Source organism: Carassius gibelio, chromosome B7 (genome assembly GCF_023724105.1).
Source record: "Carassius gibelio isolate Cgi1373 ecotype wild population from Czech Republic chromosome B7, carGib1.2-hapl.c, whole genome shotgun sequence".
NCBI lineage: Eukaryota > Metazoa > Chordata > Actinopteri > Cypriniformes > Cyprinidae > Carassius > Carassius gibelio.
In genome coordinates this window covers 10,074,574-10,097,045 of record NC_068402.1, presented here as the reverse complement: position 1 = coordinate 10,097,045, position 22,472 = coordinate 10,074,574, and the positions used below count along the sequence as shown (strand labels likewise).

Below are 22,472 nucleotides of genomic sequence, written 5' to 3'. Positions count from 1 at the left end.
TAGGTGGTATTAATTTTCTTTTAAAATGAAAATTTTCTGTTAATAAAATCGCCAATTAAATTGCTTTGGTCACATTCAGAATTCCTAAAAAATTCCTGTGTAATCAAAAGACTATGCTGTTTTTATGTTAATACACAATATTAGAAACGGAAAAGGTAAAAGACATTATGAAGCGTTGTGTCACTTTAGTTTGGTTTAATGTTTACATTTTTAATCCCTGGCATATATATTTATTTTTTCTCTTCTATGCAAATTTTACCCCCTTAACTGTTGTGAGATGTTTGTACTCAAATATGCACATAGTTGCATAAAAAGACAGCCTGTTTTACAACACATTTGTATCTGAACAGTAGTTTTAAAATACTCTTTTAGTTTGTATAAACATAATAAATTGTAATCATAAAACTGTGAAGAGTAAATGTGGAAGAGGAGTAAGAGGAAATGGTTAGCATCAAGTCAAATGTGCTGAATCACAGGAAACAGGGTCAAAAGATGGTTAGAAAAGGTAAGGGAAAACAAGTGAAATATTGCTGCCAAGAGCTCTTCCTGCCATAGTGAGTGAACTAAGAGTCAGTAAATGTTATTGTGCAAACATTTTCATTGAGGGAGGAATATTCAATTTTCATTCTGCACAATCCAGAGCAACTGCAATACAAAATCCATTGCTATGATTTACACAGAAGAATAAGAGATTTGGTTTTAACTTTTATTAACGAGAACATATTTACATATCAAATAAAAAAAAAAACAGCTACATAAAGATTAAGATGACAAAAGGAGTTTAGTGCCAGGAAGTGGGCCATGTGTACTGTCCTTGACCCAGGCAACACAGGATGCATCACAACCTCTTAAATGATCCATGAGCAACCAAGAAACACCTGCAAAAAAGAAAAGAATCATAAAATCATCTCAGTCATTCAGTTGTCCATTTTGTGGACTTTCATGTGCCCAAAATTGACAACATGAATTGGGACAAGACTTTTTTTTAGGTAATAGGAAGTAACCAAGTGCTTCAAGTTGACAAATCTGGCTAAAAATATCAATGTCAATCTTTGTTTGCTTGTATTTATGTATTTTGGATGTGTAACCAAAATATCTATGATATAATAATGAAGATATGTTCAGCAGGACCTTGCAGAATATCCAGATCCTCAATCAAAGTAAATCAAACATTGTTAACAATACTTCACTGCCCTATGAAAGAACTTTAAAGGCATAGTTCACCCAAAAATGAAAATTCCGTCATCATTTACTCACCCTCATGTTGTTCCAAACCTGTATTACTTTTCTCCCTATAGACCCCAAAAAAAGTTGAGGTTGAGCAACTGATGCCAGAATTTTCAGTTATCAGAGAGGAACCAATATCCCTTTAAAAATAATCCCCCAAAAACTGCTTTCCGTTTGATCAAACTTAGCTCTAATTTTTATAATCCTAAAAAGATCTCACCTGAGTGCACACATGTATTAGGCTAGTAAGCATAGCGCGTAGCGGCATATGGATCCCGCGGTACGTCATACGCAGAGCTCCTGGAAAGCGAAGAGACAGGAGAGAGGCGCGACCGCTCATACGCATATCCCTCCGCCTCTAGGGGAGCTCGCCGGATCGGGCTCCGCTCACGAACATAGTATGAAGAGGTGGGAGCCTGAGGAGGGGGAAGGGGATGGCGCTCATATCTCACGACCGCCGAGGAGGAAGGGGTAGGAGGAACAGGAGGTGGGACCGCGCGTCTATCTTCAAAATAACTTGCTCCATACGGACGTGCCCGATATTTCTCGTAGAAGTCCACCACCCCGTACGGATCTCGTTCCTCATAGGGCGGTCGCCGTATTGGGTATGCAGGCATCGCACCACCATAGGCCACGCCACTGCTCCCATACACAGCCTCACTGCCGTATGTGGGGGCCATGCTATTATCCGCGCCAATGCTGTAGCCCGCTGGCATACCGTAACTCAATGCGCTCTCAAAACCCGCGCCCCTTCCATACCCTGGGACGCCGTACCCTGCTCCCCTGGAGAAGCCATGTGAAAAGTTGCCACCGAAGGCCGGTTCGCCACTGTAGCTGCGATGAAACCCCCGGCCACCACATTCGCCACCCTCATCGAACCTGAGGGGCCCATATCCTGCTGAGCCTGGGCCCTCTCTGTAGCAGCCGTTCTGGTCAATTGGGCATTCTTTGGACCAGTGGCCTTCCTGCCCGCACCGATAACAACCCGCTCTCTCTCCCATTCCCGGCGCGGTACGCAGGCGGCTAGTCGAAAGCTTCACGCTCATCAGTTTGCCTTAAGGAAAAGAAAGAATTTGCCATGATATTTCTATTTTAATTTTTAGCATGCACACGGATTAAATGTTCAGAAGGTCAAAGCAGCCAAAGACTTCACGCTATGTTGGAACAGTTATTGAGAAAAACACGGCCAGAATTAGTTAAATTATAAATGAATGTCAGTGTCAAAAACTGTTCACAACCCACTTACTTTTTATTATTTTTTTTTTATGGCTGATAATTGATAAAAGGCAGTTGTAATACATTCTACTAAATTTCTTAGAAACACTAACAACTAAAATCATTTTTTGTAAACTATGAGTGCATTTAGGATCATAACTTTATAATGTAAAAGTTTGAAAGAAAGATGAATAAATATAAATGTGGTTGAATTAGAAAAATTAAGTCATCCTAATAATACTAAATAATTTTTTTACTTTGAATAATTACTATGCCATTATAAAACACTGTTTGTATTTTGTACAGCATATTCATTTGTTGAATTGAAGTAACAAATAAAGGTTTTTGTTCTTTAAGAAATTAATTTACTATTTTTAATGCACACAACATGTTGACCTGAATTACACAAATTTCTGCTCATTGAGAAAAGAACTTGTATGATTTCCCTTGCTTTTTTAGATGAAATAATTTCAATGAACAACTGATCAGCTTTGTGGACATCCTCTATTGACCTCCATATAATAAACTAACCGTAGAAATCGAATAGCCAATTTTGCTCCACTTATCACTTACCAATTTTTCTACTTACCAAACTGTAATGAGGCTCACTTTTTGGAACAAACATGACAAGATAAAATTGAGCTAAAAGGACCATACTGGTTCACCTTGAAAGGCTGTGTTGTCCAAACCACTGATGGCCTCCATAGCATCCTCCACTCGCTCCATGTGAACAAATGCATAGTCTTTCACTATGTCACACTCAACCACAGGTCCATATTCCTCAAACTTGGCCCGGAGTTCTTGGTTGGTGCAACTACTACTGATGTTTCCGACATGAAGTTTTGTAGAGGTCTTGGGCTTCCCTTTGCTCATCTCCACATTCATGGCCAAACCATTCAGCATGTAATGGTGAAGATTTCGAATGGCTTCATCTGCCTCTGCTTTGTCATCCATGTGCACAAAGCCAAAGTTTTTCACAATGTCACACTCAGATATTTTGCCATACTGAGAGAATAGGGAGCGGATCTCCTCAGCCGTAGTGTTCGGCGAAAGGTTCCCAACAAAGATTTTCACCATTTTAATAATGTAAAGTCAATGCTCAAGCCCTGTTGTGAAGAGAGAAAAGAAAGAAAGAAAAAACATAACATATGCAGCATATTTCTAATAAGCATTATTTCTAATAATGATGCCATAACAAAGATACTACATATATATATACACACATATAATATATATATATATATATTCCTCCTGCTCATATTAGACAATAAAACACATGAAGGAAAAAAGACGTGTGCATTTTTATCGCAAAACAGGGCATCTGTAATGTCTAATTTTTAAATCGAACCTTCAAATGAATCGAAATAAATGGTCCGAGTAGTTCAATTTAACATTGCAATGACTCATCGAACCTGATCGTATCTGAGCTAAAAAAAAAAAAAAAAAAAGATTGATTTTTGGGGACAAAAAGTAACAAGATAAGCCAGAAATAAAACTAACTGAATGCCTGCGTCCCAATGTGAAGACTATGTGATTAGTAACTGTTGATGCTATTTAGGGCAGTAAGGATGCACGTTGGAAAGAAAAAAAACTGTTATTTAAACCTCTTAAAGCATGTACAATCGTGCCACATGGAACTGTATTTATTCGAAAGAATCGACTCGCGAAGCAAGGCGGGCTTCCCATCAACAGCAGAGGACAATGGGTTAAAAAAAAAAACACACACACTTGCTGTGCATTGATTTAGGAGCCGCGTGCCAGCAACACTTCGGCGATCGATAGAAAATAAAGAGTCGTATCAATAACTAAAGAATCCAAAGCGTTCATACTGCGTAAATAATAATAATCATGTTAGCTTACAGTCCATCTAACGTTAGCCCTGCAACAGCTAGCTAACTGGGAGTACGGGCAGAAACGCTGGTGAACAAATGAGTCATCACGACAAAACATAGGAAATGTAAGATTAGACATTAACCGTTCAGTTAAGAAAACACATCGGGCCATTTTGATTCGGTACAAAGGACGTTTTCCTTACCTTTTCAGGATGCTTGCAGGAGCCGGGGCTAGATGAAATGGCGTCACTCTTGCGTCGCATAAAGCGAGGCTGGCTGGAGAATAGCGTTGCATGGTGTTAACGCTGCCCGTCCCCTTTTCTTTTCTCCAATCTCAAAGCCTGCTGCAATAGCTTGCAACTGGAGTTTTCGGAGATTTCAAAGCACCACGTGGCCAGATAGATCATGCAATGATCCGTTACGTAATAAAGCATTAAAATACCAAGAACAACTTAGATCAATTTAATTGAAATGATAATTATGTATACACAGAGGCTTCTATTATTAAAGACCGATAGATATTTTTTCACCAAAATACTGGTTTATTACAAAAGATAATTCATAAAACACACTCCTGACTTCTGTAGGAAATATACAAACTACAGAAAATCAAATTTATAAACATTCTCACAGAGCTTCCCAAGGCACCCATAAAGAAGAATCGCCCATAAACGCTAGCGGTCTCCAAAGGTGAATAAAGCCCTGAGTGAGAGTTGGTCAGCACATCTAATGCAAATGTCCAATTCACTCACATGTACAGTCCACCTTTCCATCTAGCTGAATCTTCTTACAATGTAACGATCCCCCACCATAAACAGTCACTGGGGTGTACAGAACAGAAAACAGTTTGCATCTCACTGAAAGCTGGCCAACTATTTAGGTTGTATATCAAATCATATTTTAAGGACTTAAACATCAGTTAGAGGGAGTAAACAATCAAAACAAACTCAAAATTCATATCCAAGCTTCCAAATCACAAAAACTCACAAACATTGGTAATAGAAACAAGCTGGCCATCCTTGTTGAACATACCTATCAGATACAACACAATTCAACAGGCAAGTACTATTCACATCTGAAGAGTCTGTATATACCAATCACCTGTAGCAAATAAAAAGAATGTTGGAATGTTGAATTTTAGAATTTTTTTTTCCTGTAGAGCTTTTTGCTGGCCACAGGATTAATTTCAGATTCCCACTCTCCCCTAAAAACAAAACGCTGGCATTATTATCGCCATAAGAAACGTAACCAGATTGTCCTCACGGAACTTAAATCAAAAAAATAAGTGGCAAGCCAACCCGAAAGCTTCAGAAAAGGAGCATTAATGGAGCATCAATTTAAAAAAAAATAAAAGTAAATAATAGTGATCAAATTTAACTGGGGGAAATTACAGACAAAAGTACAATTCAGAATCTCACAAAGTGTCTGTTTAATTGCGGTTAATAGTTAAAATTATGCTGACATTAGCCACCCCACCTTACCTCTGGAAGTAAGCGAAAAGCAAAGCAAAAACCAAAATTACAACCACTTCTTGCAATCATACACAGATGTCTCCATTGGAAAGGGAAATTAAACAGCAGTTTGTGCGATATTATAACTTGAAGATCTAATAAGCATTGTGATCAATGTGCCCATCCAATCCTGCATCTTTGAAATCGATGGAGCATCTGATTGAGGCAAAGTCATATAGATGGAGGGAAGTCTCTTCACTTGACAACACCTAAAAGAAAAAAAACAAAAACAGGAACAAATATTCTGTGAGATGAAACATTCGACAGGCATTACCTTCTGACTTTTGTACTTTTTAACCCGAGCAAAGCGGCTCCGCTACTGTACTCGAAACGCTTACGCTTTAGAACAGATCACGCTGACATCTCATTTGAGTCATCAAAGTTAACGACCCGCTATCGCTCACCTTAGCATGTGTGTGGGCTTAGTATGCGTATCGAACCCGCTCGGTGTAGCTCTCTCTGGCCCGCGGCACGGTGTAAGTCGATGAGCTCCTTGAGATCGGGGAAAGTCGCGAGCGCTCGTACGAGTATCCTTCCGAACCGGCGCCCACACGTCTGATTGGGCTACGGTCCCGCGAGAAGTACGCCGATGCCGTGGGAGGTGGAGGCGCCAGAGGGCGTCGCTCATAGGGATCGAGGCTGGGAGGAGCCAACCGCATCCTTGAGAAAGAAGAAGAAGAGGGAGGTGGGGGAGGAGGAGGGGGAATAGAGAGAGGCCTGCTATTGTCAAAGAAGCTAGAGCCAGCCGGACGAGCCCGATACTTCTCGTAATAGTCAATGCTTCCGTAGCGTTCTCGCTCATAGATGGACGACCTCTCGGGATAGGCGCTCGGCGGCCTGCTTAGGTACCGTTCTCGAGCATCCGCGCCGTACTCGCCGTAGCTGGGACGCCGGCTCATGGGCGGGGGAGGGGGAAGCGGCCCTGCTGGGTAACCTCTACTAGGAAGACCTCCAGGGCCGCCCATGCCGTAACTCGGGGCGCTCCTTGGGGGGCCTCTACCGCCGGGGAATCCCCCCATGCCTCCACCATAGCTACCATTTTGGCCACGTCCGCAATCTTTGGACCAATGGCCCGGTTCTCCGCAGATGTAACAGCCAGTTTGGTCTCCCATGCCGGGCGCTGTACGGAGGCGACTTGTGGACAGTTGTACTTTGATCAGCTTGCCTTGTGGGAGGAAGAGAACACACGCAAAACAATGTAAAACTTTCTTCCGCTCATTTAAACTGTCATTTTAAAAGAGAATTATTGAATCATGATAGCCACAGAACACTTAAAGGGTCAGGTTGCCCAAAAACTTTAAATCTGCCATTGTTTACTTGCCGTCATGTTGTTCCAAACCCATAAAACTTCTGTTTATCTTGAAACACAAATTACGATATTTTTAACGAATCCTCTGAGATTTTAGTTCCTCCACTGAAAGCCTGTTAACCATATTAAATGTGCTCTATGTATGTGTGTGTACAATGTTTATCATCAACTTTCTGAATCAGCAAGGTTTGGTTACTTTAACTTTCAATGGAGGGGCAGAAATCTCTTAAGTTTTAATTTTAATATTTAATAAGATTATTAAAAAACAATTCTTTAAGAAAATAATATTAAAAAGGGCCTCTAACACTAGCCTTCTCTATTCTTTTTCTATTCTCTGTACCCGTTTTATATATATATCTAAAAATCTTGAGAGTTTTGTAACAACATGAGGTTGAACACAGATTTTTGGATGAACTATTCTTTAAATATATTAATATATCTGTTTACTGCCAATTATCTAGAAAATTAAATATATTTAGCAATTACAAAGAACTGAAAAAGGAGTAGATTCCCATTCTAAAAAATCTAAGGAGTAAAATGCAACCCTTGGTAACCATGGATTTCGTCGTTTCGAGGTTAATGTTCACCTTGGAAGTTCGTGTTTTCCAGCCCACTGATGGCCTCCATGGCATCCTCCATTCGCTCCATGTGAACGAAGGCATAGTCCTTTACTATGTCACACTCAACCACAGGTCCATACTCCTCAAACTTGGCCCGGAGCTCCTGATTGGTGCAGCCACTGCTTATGTTGCTCACATGCAGTTTGGTGGAGCCCCTGGGCTTCCCTTTGCTCATCTCCACATTTATGGCTTGCCCGTTGAGCTCGTGATGGTGGAGTTTGCGGATGGCCTCTTCGGCCTCCTGCTTACCTTCCATGTGCACAAAGCCATAATTTTTCAGGACGTCACACTCTTTTACTTTGCCGTATTCAGAAAAAAGAGAGCGCAGATCTTCCGCGGTCGTGCCTGAGGATAGGTTGCCAACAAAGATCTTAACCATCTTTATTGTCGTTTTTTCCTGGACAGAGGGAGCATAGTTGCGAAATGCACGTTATATCAACAGATGATTCCCTACATTACTGCTGTGTTGGCTTACAAAACCATAGACAAAGTAATTATATCATATATTTTAGTTTCGATTTTAAATGATTTACGCACAACTCAGTATTAAATATGCTGTGTGAGACACTCTCCAATCGGATGGAAGTGCGTCGAGTGCGTAAAGTAGACGACCAGCTTCAGTTCTCGGACTTCATGGCGCAGATAAATTATCTCACGTTGTCAGGCCACGTATCCGCGTGACCACCACACCCAATGTATTGATTCCCTTAAGTTTTATTTGTCTTCATTCAAGTATTTGTTTTTAATGCCCGATACACGATTAAGATCGACCGATCAGCGTCGGTGGTTTTCAGAGCTGTAGGCCAATGGTTTCGACTGTGTAATGCTAAGCTAAGTTAGCACGACTACATAAAGTTACACGAGGTATACGTCGCCTTATTAAGAAACCATGCTAGTATACTACAGTACTACGAAATACTGCATTAGCTTAATGTAAAATCTAAACCGTGGCACTCATGTAAAGTAATTAAAAGAGTTATGCAGGGACAGCATTGCCTTACCGTAGCGAGCGCGTAATCTCACTGGCTGCGAAGATGAATGAAGCCTAAAATGGAGTCGCGCGCCGTCACCGACAGCACTTCCTGTCCACGAAAAAACTAAAAACCCAACACGCTATAACTGGTCATTTAGACAGTGTATAAATCATTAGCATATTTCAAATAATATAAAATGTACTCACAATCATTATTATTGAGGCACAAATCTAACTAAATACCGTATTTAATTATTTCCAACAAATTATGTACTGTGATGAATTATACAAGTAACAGTAACTAGTAAACGCAATGTTACATAACAAAACATTCAGTTAGTTTTAATGTTTTTATTAAAACAAAACACCACAATCTATGGATATTGCTGTTTATTGAAACTTTACATTCATCAGACCATATGGATTTACTCAAAACAATATTTTGCTCTTTGTCACACACACCCATCGAAGTTCACCATCTTTTTTTACGAAATTTCTGTTAAATAAGTTTACCTCATGTCTGTGATACCATTTGATTTGAACTTCTTGCGTTCCCCCCCCCCCCCCCAATTTCAGTTTGTCCTCACAATTTTTTTTTTATCTCCTGACGTTAGATTTTATTCTTTTTGGCAAGCTCGATAGGAAAAAAACTGGACGATTTTTATGTAAGGCCAGGAATTATTGATCCAGAAGGTGTTCAAATTACTTGTTGCTTTAAATGTAAAGTCTCCATTTGGCAGTGTAACCCTCTATTATAAAGATTAAGTAATGTAAATGTTTTTAAACCTTTTATAAATATATTTATAATTATATATTATAAAAACCAAACCTTGTAAATACATACACATTTGTATTAAACGTTTTACTTGTATACATGCATAAATAAAACCTTAAAGCCATATTCTTAAAAATAACAACCAAGACGTTTGAATAGGAGGGGGGTAAAGTTTTATTCGTTTATTGAACGTGCATTCACCTTAAATGGAAAATAAAACTTTTAATGCTTAGATCAATGCCAGAAGCAGCACATGCATTTGGTGTCCCACAAGTAAATGAACAAACAGCCATAACTGCACATTTTATTGTAAAATAAAAGACAGAAATAAGAGATTGGGGGGGTGGTCATAAATTAACCTAAAACTTACCCTCAGGCATGAGCTCATCCTAAAGTACATCACTTGCATGAGGAAAACATTTGACCCAAATACATTTCATTGAGACACACATCAGTCGGTGTATTAAAGCTATACCTTGAAATAATTAAGTAGTGAAAGGCATGCTGAGTGGTAAAGAAACTAATTGCATAAAGTGACTTACCTGGCATAATCAAACTTAAAAAGGACCACTGATTGGTTAACAAAAACACTGGGAAGTCTATTGGCTTAATGAATCAAAAACCAGAATATTAAGACGCCAATGGCTTAGGGCATAAGAATAGCCTTAAAGACGAAGTGATGGAAAAATCGCTTTCATTTCGCCGCAGAAGCAGTTCCATTCTCCGTTTAACTCTTAAACTAGGAAGCATGACGTTATGGGTTTTAATTTGAATACATGTATAAAATATATAGTTACTTTTATGCCTATTTAGGCATGTTGAGTTTAAAAGGTTGGCAAGAAAAGCAAAACGACGGACCATGTTCCAGACTTTTATTTAAACTTTCAAGTGTTCCTATGAAAGAAAAATGATACAAAGTCCTTTAACTCCGATACTCTGCAATTAAAATCCACACTACAGCACAATTTTAATAAAGCCAGTAGATGGAAAGGTTTTATTGTTGCGGAGATTGTATTCTTACTTGCATGCCGCACTTTAACAAATAGCTTAGAGAGGGGGGAAATAAGAGAGAGAAAAATAGCTTTACACAAATGAATTTTGGGTTCAAAATCAAAGTTATGGAATAGCGCTTGTTACAGTAGTTTAATGACAAACGATATGCTCATTTCAGATTTTTAAGGTAAGAATGTAGAATGAGATACATTGAAGTGTTCTCTGAAATAATTTTTATATGCGTTCCTTTCATAGTCTTTACCAAACCCCCAAGTTAAGCTTCCTGACATGCTCTGGCTTAGTGCCTCTCTCACCTATCAAATGTTAAACAATAAAAACAAGGCAAAAAAATAAAATAAAGCAGAGTTGACAAATTAACATGAGGACGATTTTATGCGTGTAAAAGCGGTAGTTTTATAGAATGTGAAGTCCGCAACAGAACTCTTCCACTATGGTGCGCAGGCGAACGAAACGCGCTCTGGCAGACAAAGACGTATCGCGGCACGTGCATCTGGAGACGACGACGACGATCTTGTTGAATAATTTACACCTGGAAAGAGAGCAAACCACATGAGTCAAACGGCTGCAGTGCCATCTGGGATTACTGAATCGACAAGCTAAGTTAAAATAAAGATTTGTATGAAGTCTGTTTGATTTATGCGAAGTGAAATTTTTATTTACCAGCAGAATTTACCATCTAAACACTTCGATACGAAGTTCAACGTTCCACGAGCAGTGCTTTTTAAAAGACCATAGGGAAATGAAAAATTTACGACCCAGGCACTTTGATACAAAGTTTACGTTACTGCTACTTGCGAATCAATTACACACGCAGAACAGCGCAAGAACGTACATTCTGGGTTCTATATTATTTGGCTTGCGGGACCTATTCTCACCTTGGATTACAAAAGCGCAGTGGTGCACTTTAATACGAGTAGCGCGGAGGTGGTGGAGGCGGTGCCGCCCTGCCAGCATAGGGGTCTCTGGCCCGAGGCACGCTGTACATCGGGGTCCGAGACATGGAGAGAGGGGAGAGACGAGATCGCTCGTATGAGTAACCATTCCCAGCGGGTGCCTGAGGGGGAGGAGGAACACGTCTGATGGGACTGCGGTCTCGTGCGTAGTACGAGGATGGCGGGGGTGGAAGGGGGCGTCGCTCATAGGGGTCGAGGCCATTGCCAGCCAATCGTTCTCTCATAATGCTGGATGACGGGGGCGGAGGGGGAGGGGGGATGGCACCCAGACGCCGGTCCTCATATGAGGAGACACCGTAAGGGCGAGCGCGGTACTTCTCGTAATAGTCGACCACACCACGTTCGCGCTCGTATGCCGGCGCTGCACGCTCTGGGTATGGGGGGCGCCTGGGGGGCATGGGTGGTGGAGGAGGAGGGGGACCGGGGGGATACCCAAAGCGACCCCTAGGATAACCAGGGGGCTCAGGGCGGTCACCAGGGAAACGGGGTGGCCAGTATCCACTGTCTGGGGGGCCATAGTCTTCCTCCTCGCCTCTTGGTCGACTCTTTGAAATCTGTACATGAATTCGTTTGCCTACAAGTGTGAAAACCGTTCATATTATCAAATGTGATAAACATGCAAAAGGCAAATATGTAAGGTAGTGACAAGACAAGACTAAAGATTTTTTACCTTGGAATTCAGCATTGTCCAACCCCTTGATAGCATCCATGGCCTCATCGGAATTGCTCATGTGTACAAAGGCAAAGTTCTTAATGATTGCGCATTCAGCAACTGTGCCGTACTCTTCAAACAGTGCTCTGAGCTCGTCATCTGCTCCTTTCTCCACATTGGCAACATGAAGCTTCACAGGACCCTGGTTTTTGCTTCCGACTCGCTTCGACGTTGATGGCCGTTCCATGCAACTTGTATAAATGAAGGTTTCGGATCGCCTTTGTAGCACTTTTGCGATCGTCCATGTGGACAAAGGCAAAGTTCTTGATAATGGCGCACTCAGTGACGGTTCCATATTTAGTAAACAGAGACTTTATTTCTTCTGCTTCTGCTTGTGGAGGCAGGTTCCCAATGAAGATCTTCACCATCTTTGCCAATGTGTTACACACTGTGAAGAGACGCACTACAATTAGTTGCCATCAATGCGAAACAATTTATCAAAGTTATTGTAATAGCTAGATTTTGCAAAATCAACGCAGAAGAATGAGAACACCAAAACACATATACTGCAAAACTGAAATCGGAAGCTTACACTGCTTCCTGAGAACTAAATCAAGTCAAACCATTTTATGCAAAAACTTTAATTGAATTCCCACTACATACACGCAAATACGACAAAATAAAGCGTGATTACGTTAAGCAGAACTTAAATCAAAGTTTCGTACCAAGAAAGCAAGATTTCTCCTCAGACGTTCTTATAAACGCCACGGCCTCTTGTGGTTACTCAATTGTAGCGGTCTATAAAACCTCCAGAAACATTCAGTTTATTCACAGCGTATTCTTTAAAGTGTTTATGTTCGTAAAAATCACGAGAACACAAATATAGCAAGTAATCGTCGATTCACGAGCTCATCGTCTGGAGAGAAAACGGTTTCTGTTGCTAGGTTTGAATAAGCTAACAACGTTAGCTTTGTAGTCGTTGCGCGCCGAGATAAACACGACATGTACGTTACTACTTTTAAATGTAGCCGATTCACAGAGTTTTACATACCATACGAGAGCTGCTTATATCAAAAGTGATTTAATTTCGCTTGCTAACCCTTTATTTTAGTACTGTCGTTGTAAAGGTCAAATTACTAGAAACGATACTCACCGCCTGTTTCTCACATAGGTTTCTCACCACAATGAGGAAGAGGGTCAGGGTGGGTCATTCAATAATGTACTTCCTCAGTCCTGCCCACAAGGTTGAATAATCCAATCAAATACAAGAATATTGATGACGCGAAACGTGACGTGTTCGGATTGTGGAACGTTAAAACTGTTCTGAATATTTTTATTTATTTATATTTTTTTATACTTTGGCATTAAATAATAATAAAACGAAACTGTTCTGAATGGATGGAAAGTGAATTTCCTGAGATTTACTGAGAATTATTTTTGCTGCCAACTATAAGAAACTTTATTCTGCTGGAGATACAAGTCTCCCAAACGATTCGTATTTAACATGCCACTCAGACAAGTCTTTCTGTTTCTAGTGTTTTCCACAAAACAAAGTATGCATGGCATGTGGGCTTTTAAATCACTATCACTACAACTAAAAATTGTATTTAATTAGACAGAAATAAAAATGTATGAATAGGCGGTACCTAGGCTATATAAAAACACAATATAAAGATGTTTTTAGAATGAGGTAGTTGTTTCTGATTCATTCTACCAGTAGACGATGGATGTCCAAACCTGCAGAAATTAAAAATAAATAAATAAATAGATAAATAAATAAATGTAATAAAAGGAAAAAAATATATAATAATAATAATTATATATATATATATATATATATATATATATATATATATATATATATATAGATAGATATATATATATAATGAATGAAAGTAAAAGTAACAAAATAACAAGAATAAAAATAAATGTAAAATAAATAACATAAAGGAAAAAAGTAATTTAAAATATAAATTCAGATAAATTCAGGATTAAATGTTATTACAAATGAACCATTTTTATCACATCATTTATTATTATTATTTTTATTACATTTATTTATTTATCTAAATATGAATTTATTTTTAATTTCTGCAGGTTTAGTCCTCCATAGTAGACTGCGGTAATGCACCACACAAGATTATAGGCTAATCTTTCATTGTTTATCCCGTTTAAATGTGATATCCGTTTTCACTTAAGTGTTTAAACTTTGATTCATAAGAATGTATGTATTACTTAAATAGTTTTAAAGTCTTAGACAAAGCACGCTGTTCCAGACCACACTGAAAGCTGAACAAAGATAAACGCGAAATATATGCGCATTCTTATTTCTTTACGCGAAAGAAACGCTACTTCGTAGCCTAGATTACTTTAAAAGGTTGTTATTTTGCTAGCCGATGACGAAACTGGCATGCAATTGATTTATCATCCGCTTCCCCATGGATACAGTTTTGTCAGGACGTTTTTGGTGAGTGACTGATAAGACATTGCAAATGATGACCATAAACGTGTTCTCAGTCAAGTTTATATCCTACATCTCTTCTATCTGCTCATTAAAACGATGCCGTGTCACAAGACAAAGACTGGCGAGCGTTTAAAATTCAACTACGCAACAAAGGGATTTTCTTTTTAATCAAAATGAAAATAAAGCGCGTCTGGAATCTCCAGGTCAAATATAAAACGGATAGAATGTTTGAAATATAAACAAACATCCTAGCGAAAGCATAGAAGTCCATTGCGCAACTCTGGAGTTTTTGAGAGTCACATGTCCCGAGTTGGAAAAGGTGGATTCCAGTTCTTCTGATGCAATGCCCTCTTTGTTTGTCGAGCTCATCGGAGTAAAGCGATCTCTGCTTCAGAACTTCAGTCCGTTGCTGATCGTTGCAAACAGCTTCTGAAGGTAAGCTAGCCTACTGTTTAGTTTTGTTAAACTGGTACAAAAACTATTTAGCCTAAGTTTTATACTTCAGCATAAAGTTTTTCGCTATGAATCTGGGGATTCTCTCTTTAATTCAGAATATTACGTTTTGCTGCAACATGGGCTACATCTGTTCAGTGTACTAACACTTAACGAGTTGGTTCCTGTCATTTTTCTGTAGGTTTAACTGTAAACAAGTCAACTCAACCCCACAGAAGTTGGGTCCCTATATTTTCACAGAATGAATAACAATAGCAAACTCGAGACTGAAGAACTGCTTACTTGTCTTCATATCCATCTCTTCCACCCTAACCAAGTCAGCCATCCACTCTTCCATAACCTGCCCCTAAATCAGCCGTACAGAATGGACGCTGAAGATCCACTAAGGCTTGGTCGTGATGGGCAGACCTGCATCTTCGCCCTAAACGACACCTCTGTCTCCAGGAAACAGCTCTCCGTGCAAGCGTATAAGAAAGCCGGCAGCCCGTTCTTGAGCTTCATGATCCAGAACCTGAGCCAGAAGGTCAAGCTCCTGGTCGGCGGGTCTGAACTGAGATACCTTGAAAGAGCTGAGCTTCATGACAAGGTGCTCTGCCGCTTTGGAAGATATGAACTGCTGATTTGGCAGGAACCAGGAGATTCTGAGAATAAATTTGAGGTCCTGTTTGAAACATGCAATGCACCCCCTTCACAGGAATTGGGCATAGATGTGCCATGCAGAACACCTGTCATGGATACCCTCATGCCATGGAGAAACATTTTAGAGAATGGATCACCTTTAAGCCAAGAGCCACTGGAGTCAGATGAGACAGTTGTTTTAGTATAGATACTTTTTGGACAAAGCTCTGCAAGAAAGCAGACAACGAGTATTTAGAATTTGTATTTTGTCATTATTACTGACACTATTTTATTAAAGCAGTCAGCACATCTTGTAGGTAACAGAATTAGAGCCAAAACTATGCTACAAACATTGTTATGATTTCTTCTGCAATGCCACAGAACCAGTTTTGTTGCCTGCTGTCTTTGTGTTCTTTAGTACATATTTTGCTGAATTTTATTGGAATTATTGTCACACATTTGCTTAAAAGGTGCTTTGTTTTTTCTCTTCATTATCGTATGTTCATTGCATAAGTGCTTTTAGCCAATGTTTTAATATATTATATTTTTTATTGTATTGTATTGTTTTTGTACTGACTGTTACTTGCTAAAATGTATATCATCAGCATTTGAAAAAATGTGAAATTATGATTGAAGGGTAATTCATATACTTTCATTATATCTAATAAAATTAAATAAGTAAAACCTTTTGAAAAGGTTTGTTTTGCACGTTTATGCTGTACAAAAACCAAAGTACACGGTTATTACAAGATAATATTTTAAAAATGAAAAAATTGCTTCAGTACAATGACTATATAAAAGCTAAGAAACAATGTGCTTTCTTTCTGTGATGGACTGGCCATCTGTCTAGGTGTTTTCCCTGTCTGCAACCCGAGACACTGGGTCAGGCTGAATGGATGAATGTGTTCACACTTGATACTTTTCTCACACATTAGAAATGAGTTTCTATGTAGCTGCCTTTGTATTTTAGAAAAGGGCTCCCACAAAAGGGCATATAGCAGATATTTTACAGTACGTTATGTCAGTGGTGAAGAAACAGATTCGAAACTCTGATGTAACTCTCACTAGGAGCGGCAGTATTAATCTTTTTAATACATATCTTCATGTAGCCTATTATTAATAAAAAAATATAATATTAACTTCAGCCAAAGCTTGTTAAGCAAAAGTCCCTCCGGCATTAGATTGTACATAATTGTATGGCTCTGAATTAGTTTTGTAATAGTTTTAATGGATCTACAATTTAAAAAATCATAAAGTATACATATTGTACCGTCCATATGTTATTGTGATGTTTAAAATGCTGCACTAAGAATGGCTGACTCCTTAGAACAACATTGATTGACAGATGTCTCAGCATCATCACATCACACTCACAGTCGCATGTACAGACTCTAGTTAATGGGAGATTTAGTCAGGGCTTGTGGAGATTTTCCAACAGACACACGTAGTAAAACAGGTCATCATGAATCACAGTGATTCAAATCTTTCCAAGAAAAATTCCCTACTAAAGGAATATAAAATGTGATGAATTAAAGCACCATGTGGAATTAAAAGGAAGTCAGAAATTTTTGGACATCCACAGTTTTAAACTGCTGAGAAATGTTTGAAATGGTAGACCTATGAACTCAAATGAAATGCACTAGATCTTATTTTTAAGAATGTTATATGTTAAAATACAATTAAAAAAAAATTGTAAATGAGGGATGCATTTTGTTCAAATGTGTGCTTTCTGAGTATTTTCTTTCATCTCCGCCTCAGCATAGAAGAGCAAAGGTGAAGAAGTAAATTCAGTTGAGAAAATGCTTTTGGTGTTTTAACAATGATTGAATATTAAAAAAAGGAATTTGTCACTAAAAAGTCAATAAAGCTAAACCAACTGAACAAATTTAAGATATTTACAGAAGCTTCTTTTGATAAGCCCAGAAGAAGAAGAAGAAGAAACATTACTGAACAATACTTGACTAATCTTCATGATTCATGACAAGAGTCAAGACATGATCAAATACAATGCAAACAGAAAAACTTCTGTGTAGGCCTATGGATTTACATTTGAATAGCTTGAATAGTTTTGGTTGTAACACTGATTTTAAAGACTTATGGCTGAGCTACATGTTTTTATTTATTGTAATAGTTTCTGACATTTGCCACATATAACCTTAGTTCAAACCATTCTGACACTTCAGCTCTCCTGCCATTTGACATCAGGCACACAGCAGGCCACCAATCAGCAGTCATTTTCTGCTCAGAGAACAGAAGCTCATTTTATAAAAGTCACATCTGAACCGGTTAATATCCAGTAAAGTATTAGGGGAAAAAAAACATTTAAAATAAGATCACAAATAGGTATTCAAATAGTAATTGCTCTCTATCTCATACACACAAACACCATTTTCTAACACTTCTCTGCAGCTAGCAGCCAATCCACAATTAAGTAGGCCTATTACACTTTTCTTAGTGACATGCTCTAGTTTTTGTAGGCTACATCTGCGCTCTGTCATTGCTATCATTAATACAGGGGGAAAATGTTGTTTTACAAGCAACAGTTATATTCAAATTCCTGATTTGTAAGGGTCTTATCAATCAACAAAAAAAAAATTTCTACCCAGATTCTGCGTACCCAATTTCTACCCAGATCGTTCAAATGCGTTTTATCTTCTCCTTTCTGTTTTTTTTCTTCTTCCAGATTATCAATATCCAGAGTCAATCTTGTAAAATATATCGCCCAACGTGGGGCTCGAACCCACGACCCTGAGATTAAGAGTCTCATGCTCTACCGACTGAGCTAGCCGGGCTACATGCTAACAGCAAGATGCTAACGGATTTTCATTACAGATTAGCGCCTGTAACCTGTTTTTCACAATATTTTTTGCACTAAAAAGGAACCTTCATGTCATTTTTCGAAAGACACATAATTCACAATCGATTATCAAAATGCAACATTTTTCAAAACACAACAATTTTTCCAAATGCTTGGACATAATACACATGGACCAATGATCTTTTGTTCATTGAACCAAAATCACTGGTTCAAAATGACACAACTTATCATCAATTACTATTCCAAATTGCAACTTACACATTACATCTGAACAATGATCTAACTGCCATTTGATACATCTGCTCAAAATGCTACATAACTGCTGCATTACTTTTGAAGCATAGTTTTTTATGGAAAGTGATGAACAATATTGAATGTTTAGACTATGAACGTGAAGGTATCTATGATCAGTTTTAAGATGCAGTTGGCAAGACAGAAAAAAAATCCCCAAAAAGAGGGTAATAGAACTGGAAGCTGATGAAAACCATTCATATTTTTAAATGAGGCAGGCTTTAACCAGAATTGCAGTGGGCCCAGAATTCCTAGCGATTTACCCCGATACTATACTTTCCTTACTATACTCCTTACTGTTTTTATCCACATGGAGGTGGAAGGTTCAGAATAAAGTCACTCTTCTCCATGCCGTAGATAATGCATGTAATGACGTCACAGGAGACCTAGAATATCAAAATCAACTGCGGGAGGCTGATCCGTTTACTATTTAGATGCCCATGACAGAAGATGCAGATTTTCCAAGATGTTTAGCCAATGAAAACATACACTATGATGTGGATGAGAACCTGTGCCAAAATCCACAAGTAGTGACAGGGCCGCGGGAAGTAATTTTGAACAGGGGGTGCTGTGGATTTTTTTTAATTTTTTTTACAAAAACCCTATGAGCCTATAGGCCTATTTAAAATACATTTAAAAAATATATACATTGAGATTTACTACTTTATTGTCATATACACTTCAGTGCACACAGCCAGCCAGGGTCTGAAACACACAGACATCAGTTCTCAGATATGCGCAATGCGCTATTAATCTGAAGCAGAAGCAGAATCAGAAATAATAGTTTAAATAATAGTTTAATAATCGAAAAAAAACGAAATAATTACTTTCATTACAATTTCAGATAGCCTATACATATATGCAACTCATTTAGATACAACAAATAATATTACAACAAAATATAATATTAATCAAACTTCACAATAACGCTAAAACAATGCAATCGATTTGGTCAGCTGGCTTGAGTCACTGCACGTTTATGTCACACGCAACTCTATTAACTCCAAAATCTTTTTACGCACACCACAAGGAAATAATCTCTGACTATTTAAGCAATTTGTTTATTGAACAGTTCTCCACATCCATTACGCAAAGAACACACGCACAGTATAAAGCTTTCTGTCTCCATCTCCAACCTTTTTACACAAACCACAAGGAATCTCCGACTATTTAATATGGCTGGGTAAAAAATAGATTTTTCGATTAATCGTTTTTTAAAATGTGGTCGATTCAAAATCGATTCTCAAAAGCCATGAATCGATTTTTTTTCCCGTATTTATTTCCGCATACATTGAACGTAAGATTAGCCTTAATCTAATTACAATTGTTACCAACGAACCTATCATTCATTCATTCAGTTTAAAGCAGTGGTTCCATTTTCTGCAATGTGCGTCAGGTCATGCTCCCGTTCGCGTCTTACAGACTGCATCTTAAAGCCTCTTATACTTTCTGCGTCCTCGAGTCCGCTATGGACCGCTATGCAGGCTTGATGTAAACATCGCCATCGGAGAGTGTGTACCGAGTCTGAGCAGACAACCGCGCGGACAGGTGCGCGTGGTCAGTTGTCTTCAAAAGCACAATTGCACATGTTCTGGCAGTGTGAAGAAGCCCATTGCCAATCGAACCAATCGGGCCGGGCTCGGGCTTGTGCAGTAAATGAGCGGTCATGTAATGTTTCGATTAGCGCGAGAAATATGCGAAAATGTATGCTGAGTAGTTGAAACGGAGGCTTGCTTCTGACGATTACGTTTTGGTAGCACCAGTAACTAAAGCAAAGTCTGAGGTTTGGAAAAGTTTTGACCTTGTTTATAATGAGAATAATGAGTGAATAATGACGCACCATCAGTGAGCGCAGGAGCGCGCTGAAGCCATCTACAGTCGATTCAATCATTTTCCTCCACAAAAACACTTAGGCCTTACCTAATCTTGGTGAGTAAATGTTTTTCAAATAATAACTAAATATTACTTGAGTCTTAAATGCATAATGTAGACAGAGTAGGCTATATAAGCTAATGTTGGCATTATTATTTTATTATGTCAGCTGCTATGGCGAAGCAAATCCGGCAGAGCCTTTATCTTAATTCATTTCGTTATTGCCAAATACCCATCTTAATTTATAATTTATCTTAATTAAATTTTTTAAGAAAGACTTGTTTTTATTGGTGCGTTGGCCTATTTATATGCTAAATGAGCCTATACCTTAGGGCTATTTATAGAGTGCTGAGATGTTACGATGTTACAGAGGACTTATTTTATTTATTTGTTCAAACTTCCAAGTGGCCTATTACGTTAGTCATGTATAAATTATGTTAAACTATGTATAAATGACTCATTCCTGACAAAAGGCAAAAGAGCTGTGTGCTGCGTACATGTGAATAATGTCGGGTTGTAAATGGGTTCGGGCTCTTAAAAAGCTGTCAATCAAAATGTACGTGTCGGCTCGGGACATGTCGGGCTTATCTTTTAAGGCCCGATTACATCTCTAATAGAAAATCGAATCGAAAATCGAATCGAGAATCGAAATAGAATCGATTTGAGAGCTTGTGAATCGAAATCGAATCGATCTGGAACATCTGAATCGATACCCAGCCCTACTATTTAAACGTTATTTAACAGTTCTCCACAACCATTACACAAAGAACACACGAACGAAATAATACTCTCCATCTCCATCCCCACCACCTTAAAAAATACTATAGTGTACTACTTACAATTGCTTGGCTAGTCAAAGCTGATCCCACACTTGTTGCCAAAAAAAATAAAAGTTACAAGCGGGTTACAAATATTTTAATAGGCCTACATTTTTTTTTATCTCCCTCTCGTCACTAGGGGGTGCTGCAGCACCCCCAGCACCCCCACTTCCCGCGGCCATGAGTAGTGAGGAACACTGCAGTTGACATTATAGCAGAGGTGGGTAGTAACGAGTTACATTTACTTCGTTACATTTACTTGAGTAATTTTTCGGGGTAACGAATACTTTTCGGAGTATATTTAAAGATGGGTACTTTATACTCTTACTTGAGTACATTTTTTGGGAAAAATCTGTACTTTTACTTCGTTACTGTGGGCGAAGCCCCTCTCGTTACTTTATCTTAATGCAATAAATGCTTCAATTTATTCCAAACGCGCCGTCTACTTTTCTCTGGACAATGAGCGATGCCCATTCGCGAATGATTCATTCTTTTGAGTCAACTCTGTTCAAAGGCTTGATCAAAACAATTGGCAAACGAGTGAATTGGTTCATGAATCAGTTTGATTGAGTCGTTCAGTTCCATGCTGAACGCGCTGAGCTCTGAAGCGGTTCACTCAGAGTTGTAACGTTTAAGAATATTAGCAGCGTTGAAAACGGGGCTATGGAACTGCACTGAATTGAAAGCTAATCTGCAAAGGCTATTCTTTGCTTGCGATGGAGATCCTTATTAGATGAACGCGTGTGCTGTCTACTGTTTAACATGTAATAACTTGGGCTACATTCGATTACAGTACACGATACCACTGTGACATTAGTTTGTTGTATGTGTGTGGCTTATAACAGGTTGAATGCAGCTTCCAAAAGACAAAGAATAGCCGATTAAGATTTTATTAATTTTAATACAATCACACCAGTGCGAGTACGTTCAGCAAGTCATATCATCAGCTGCTAAATTCAGATCTGTGATCGCTTGCTGGCGCTGAGCCAGAGATAGATGCGTTTTACAGCGTTGCGCATTATAACCAATCACACACGGTTCTGTTGAGCTTTTGAAT

The 22,472-nt window shown here is 38.7% G+C and overlaps 3 protein-coding genes, 1 non-coding gene and 1 pseudogene across 7 annotated transcripts; 1 reads left to right on the top strand and 4 right to left on the bottom strand.

Annotated features, from left to right (window-relative positions):
• Nucleotides 1-692: 692 nt before the first annotated feature.
• On the bottom strand, nt 693-3,519 carry LOC127962070 (RNA-binding protein 4.1). 2 transcript variants are annotated; one of them, XM_052561506.1, is made up of 3 exons: nt 3,108-3,519; nt 1,448-2,281; nt 693-878 (listed from the first exon to the last, which is right to left on the bottom strand). In XM_052561506.1, exons 1-2 carry the CDS (start codon nt 3,517-3,519, stop codon nt 1,470-1,472), a joined length of 1,224 nt encoding a protein of 407 aa, XP_052417466.1. In that variant the 3' UTR covers nt 693-878; nt 1,448-1,469. The 2 variants fall into 2 exon arrangements, with proteins under 2 accessions (XP_052417466.1, XP_052417467.1); XM_052561507.1 differs by lacking the exon at nt 1,448-2,281.
• Nucleotides 693-8,865, bottom strand: LOC127962071 (RNA-binding protein 4.1-like). 3 transcript variants are annotated; one of them, XR_008154518.1, is made up of 4 exons: nt 8,716-8,865; nt 7,682-8,111; nt 4,478-5,994; nt 693-3,548 (listed from the first exon to the last, which is right to left on the bottom strand). XR_008154518.1 is itself a non-coding variant. In XM_052561508.1 (3 exons), exons 2-3 carry the CDS (start codon nt 8,091-8,093, stop codon nt 6,208-6,210), a joined length of 1,155 nt encoding a protein of 384 aa, XP_052417468.1. In that variant the 5' UTR covers nt 8,094-8,111; nt 8,716-8,865; the 3' UTR covers nt 6,190-6,207. The 3 variants fall into 3 exon arrangements, 2 of the variants coding, with proteins under 2 accessions (XP_052417468.1, XP_052417469.1); XM_052561508.1 differs by lacking the exons at nt 693-3,548; nt 4,478-5,994 and adding an exon at nt 6,190-6,950; XM_052561509.1 differs by lacking the exons at nt 693-3,548; nt 4,478-5,994; nt 8,716-8,865 and adding exons at nt 6,190-6,950; nt 8,252-8,707.
• Nucleotides 8,866-10,320: 1,455 nt separating this feature from the next.
• LOC127962072 (RNA-binding protein 4.1-like) lies at nt 10,321-12,529 on the bottom strand (annotated as a pseudogene).
• A 2,017-nt stretch (nt 12,530-14,546) lies between these two features.
• LOC127962073 (TRAF-interacting protein with FHA domain-containing protein A) lies at nt 14,547-16,876 on the top strand. The gene is made up of 2 exons (XM_052561510.1): nt 14,547-14,980; nt 15,180-16,876. Exon 2 carries the CDS (start codon nt 15,240-15,242, stop codon nt 15,822-15,824), a length of 585 nt encoding a protein of 194 aa, XP_052417470.1. The 5' UTR covers nt 14,547-14,980; nt 15,180-15,239; the 3' UTR covers nt 15,825-16,876.
• Nucleotides 16,877-18,335: 1,459 nt separating this feature from the next.
• trnak-cuu (transfer RNA lysine (anticodon CUU)) lies at nt 18,336-18,408 on the bottom strand. The gene has a single exon. It is a non-coding gene; the product is annotated as a tRNA-Lys (tRNA).
• Nucleotides 18,409-22,472: the final 4,064 nt, after the last annotated feature.

Excerpts from the sequence above, each read along its gene's own strand:
- LOC127962071 (XM_052561508.1), bottom strand. The coding sequence starts at position 8,093 with ATGGTTAAGATCTTTGTTGGCAACCTATCCTCAGGCACGACCGCGGAA. Across the intron at positions 6,951-7,681 it reads GGAAAACACGAACTTCCAAG|GCAAGCTGATCAAAGTACAA; the intron begins GTGAACATTAAC and ends TCCTCCCACAAG.
- LOC127962070 (XM_052561506.1), bottom strand. The coding sequence starts at position 3,519 with ATGGTGAAAATCTTTGTTGGGAACCTTTCGCCGAACACTACGGCTGAG. Across the intron at positions 2,282-3,107 it reads GGACAACACAGCCTTTCAAG|GCAAACTGATGAGCGTGAAG; the intron begins GTGAACCAGTAT and ends CTTTTCCTTAAG.
- LOC127962073 (XM_052561510.1), top strand. The coding sequence starts at position 15,240 with ATGAATAACAATAGCAAACTCGAGACTGAAGAACTGCTTACTTGTCTT.